The sequence below is a fragment of the Salvia splendens genome, unplaced genomic scaffold (assembly GCF_004379255.2).
Source record: "Salvia splendens isolate huo1 unplaced genomic scaffold, SspV2 ctg1044, whole genome shotgun sequence".
Taxonomy (NCBI): domain Eukaryota; kingdom Viridiplantae; phylum Streptophyta; class Magnoliopsida; order Lamiales; family Lamiaceae; genus Salvia; species Salvia splendens.
Window position 1 is genome coordinate 18,638 of NW_024598586.1, and position 3,632 is coordinate 22,269.

The window sequence follows — 3,632 nt, forward strand, 5'->3', positions numbered from 1 at the left end:
AGTTGAACAACCATAACATATGTTTTCCTATCAATTCTTACTTTTGCAATTACTTCCTCAGTCCCATAAAATGTTCCTGTCCATGTTGTCCATTCGGCATGCGTTTTTAAAAAATGTGAAGAAAAAGTGAGTGGAAAAAGTTGTGGAGTGTGGATTTCCACATTTAATACATTGGTTTAATAATAGAATGTGAGTGTAATGAGTTAATGGAAAGTGTGATTGATTATGTTTATTTTTCATAATTTTAACACTTCACGTAACAAAGGAGTACAAATAATTGATTCCCTTTAAAATTTTTGCGGTATGAAAGATTAACCCCCGACTTATAAAATATTTATAAATAATTTTCTAATAACAGTGATTGAATATGTTTGTTTGTGGAGTAATAATAAAGAATTACAAGTAAAGTTCATTTGAAGGAGCATGTGTATGTACTCTCTTCCTCTACAGTACACATTTTTATTTTTAGAATATTCTACTATAATGATACATTTCTAAAAATAGACACACCACCATTTTTTATTTTTTTCATCCGTTATTTTATCCACAAAATAATAATTCCTCCGTTCCAATTAAATTAAGTTATATTTTTTTTTGGATATCCCAACTAAGTTGGGTCATTTTTTTATAAAATAAAAACAAAACATCTCATTACTCGTACTTTATTCCACTATCTACTTTATCTTTCCTACTTTATTTTTCTCTTCTACTTTTCATCATAATTTCTTTATCTCCATATCTAAAAATTACTATGCCTCAACTTAATTGAGACGAGGAAGTATTACATAAGATCTCGTTTCGAATTATAAATACTCCATTTACCGTGAGATGGAGGCAGTATATATATAGTAGAAAGTTGTAGTTGTAGCTGTAGAAGTAGAAATAGAGAAAGATGGCGTTGGAGGACCACGACGACCAAATCCTCCCACGCTACTCCGATCACCACCACACCTCCTCCGCCGCCTGGGAGAAGGAGAGATGCAAGGCCGACATCCTGAGCCACCCGCTCTACGAGCAGTTGCTGTCGGCACACGTGGCGTGCCTCCGCATCGCCACTCCCGTGGACCAGCTGCACAAGATCGACGCCCAGATGGCCCAGTCGCACCAGATTGCCGCCAAGTACTCTCTTCTCCCGCCCCTTCACCACAAGGACCTCGACCCTTTCATGGTACTCTACTACTTTTATTCAATTTCAATTTTCAACATCAAAAGCCTAATTATATACTTCCTCCGTCCCAGATAATTTGTCTCATTTTTTCATTTCGGCCTGTCCCACATAATTTGTCTCATTTCACTTTTACCATTTTTGACAATGAATCCCATGTTTCACTAACTCTTTCCTACTAACATTTTATTATAAAACTAATATATAAAAGTAGACCCACGTTCTATTAACTTTTTTCAATTCATTTTTTCATTACATTTCTTAAAATTTGTGACCGGTCAAAGTGAGATGAATTATCCAGGATGGAGTGATTTAAATTGAAATCATAAATTGCTTGATTTCAATTTCAGGATTTGAATTAGAAATACAATCCCAATAATGAGTTACTCCACCTAACAATTCTCATCAATTTTGCAATCTTAAACTCAAGAGTATAGTGTACCCTCCGTGATATTTCCTCTTCTCAATTTGTCAAATTTGAATCATAGTTTGACTGCCTGCAACTATATAGATTACTAAATGCCTTTTAGATGATATTGACCTTATGACAAGTAAGCATACATTTTGTAGGCACAGTATGTTCTGTTGCTATCCTCATTTAAAGAGCAACTTCAACAACATGTCCGAGTCCATGCCATGGAAGCAGTCATGGCTTGTTGGGAGATTGAGCAGGCATTGCAAAGCTTGACAGGTTATATAGTCTCTCTTAACTTTATCGATCTATCAAGTTTAGCTACGTAACAGTCATAACGAGACACAACGAGAATCCGACAGCTTTCGTGTTGGAATGGTGTTTTACACTCTTTTGAATAATTACTTGCAGGGGTAGCACCGGGTGAAGGAACGGGAGCAACCATGTCCGATGATGAGGAGATGGAGGAGGAGCATGCGGACAGCGAGATGAACTTGTTCGATGAGAGTATGGATGGATCGGACAATATGGGATTCGGCCCTCTTGTCCCCACTGAAAGTGAGAGATCTCTGATGGAACGCGTGAAACAAGAGCTCAAACACGAGCTCAAACAGGTGAAGCATCATCCTAGACCTCAAAACTACCATCAATCAGTACTAGAGTCCTTTCATTTTCTACGCTCAATTTTTGGAAAATGATGCAAATAAATTGTTAAAGTGAATAAAGAGTAAAGTAAAAGAGAGAATAATGTAGATAAGACTGACTATATAGGGTTATAAGGAGAAGATCTTCGACATCAGAGAAGAAATATTGAGAAAGCGAAGAGCGGGAAAGCTGCCCGGCGACACTACAACAGTGTTGAAAGCTTGGTGGCAATCACATTCCAAGTGGCCATATCCAACAGTAAGTAAGCTAGTACTATTTTTTAGCATCAAATTGTTATGCTAAATTAAATTAAATTATGTGATAAACATTAGGAGGAAGACAAGGCAAGATTAGTACAAGAAACAGGCTTACAGCTGAAACAAATAAATAATTGGTTTATCAACCAAAGGAAAAGGAATTGGCACAGCAATCCTTCTTCATCTTCTTCTCCAAAAAGCAAGCGCAAGAAGTAAGCTAAATTCCTTCAATGGTTATACCTATCAATTAATATGAATCAAGATTGCTAACTTAGTTGATTTTGGGGTGTAATTCACAGTGCTGCAGGTGACAAAAACAACTAAATGGCCAGATTTTGGTTGTATATTTAGGTTGCTGTTATCAACAATATCTCTGCTAATGATTTAGATCATGTAAACATAGTAGTAGTAGATATGAAAGTTGGCTTTTGTATAAAGTTGTGATTTTGAAGCCTTGCTTAAATAGTTGGATAAGCACGAATCAGCCCACGTTTTAGAAACTTTTTATTTTTGCTACAGTCATAATTTTGAGTCTATTTTATTTCTTAGTCTAATTAATGTTGTAAATTTATTTTTGCATTACGTGTTCCGTTTTCATAGCAAAATATATTCCCACCATTCTGCTTTAGCAGTTCCGGTTACTTTTTCTCTGTCTTTATCATTTTTCCACTTTAAAACGAGTGCAGAAAAGCAATTGGGACTACTAAAGTGGACGGAGGGAGTAAAAAAAATGCTACTTAAAAATTAAAATTTATGATGTGCGTATGACTTCCGGCGATACCATAATCAAGAATATATTATAAGAATTTTCTTTTTATATAGTATTAATTAGAAATAATATTTCGTTTTAATATAGGTGTGGACGGGTATTGTTTCTGTCACAATTTACATTAGGCCATAATTGGAGGATTATTTTTTCGTTTTAGAACCCGTTTGGTATGATGCAATTCAAAATGATAATAATTTGAATTCTATGGAATAGAATAAGAATTTAAATTGTTTGGAATATTTTCGTTTAGGTTCTGTTTGGTGTGATGCAGAGGCAGAGTAGTATTTGAATCTTTTCTTCCACTTATTTCTTGTCATGTGTATATCTAACAATCTATGATAAATTATAAAGGTGGAATCTTAAAAATTTTAGTCTTCTCTTTTG

At 34.9% G+C, this 3,632-nt stretch overlaps 1 protein-coding gene across 1 annotated transcript; it reads left to right on the top strand.

Annotated features, from left to right (window-relative positions):
• Window positions 1–807: 807 nt before the first annotated feature.
• Window positions 808–3,004, top strand: LOC121788438 (homeobox protein knotted-1-like LET12). The gene is made up of 6 exons (XM_042187113.1): window positions 808–1,168; window positions 1,736–1,856; window positions 1,989–2,191; window positions 2,349–2,480; window positions 2,555–2,691; window positions 2,779–3,004. The coding sequence occupies exons 1-6, from the start codon at window positions 893–895 to the stop codon at window positions 2,801–2,803; spliced, it is 894 nt and encodes a 297-aa protein (XP_042043047.1). The 5' UTR covers window positions 808–892; the 3' UTR covers window positions 2,804–3,004.
• The last annotated feature ends 628 nt before the right edge of the window (window positions 3,005–3,632 follow it).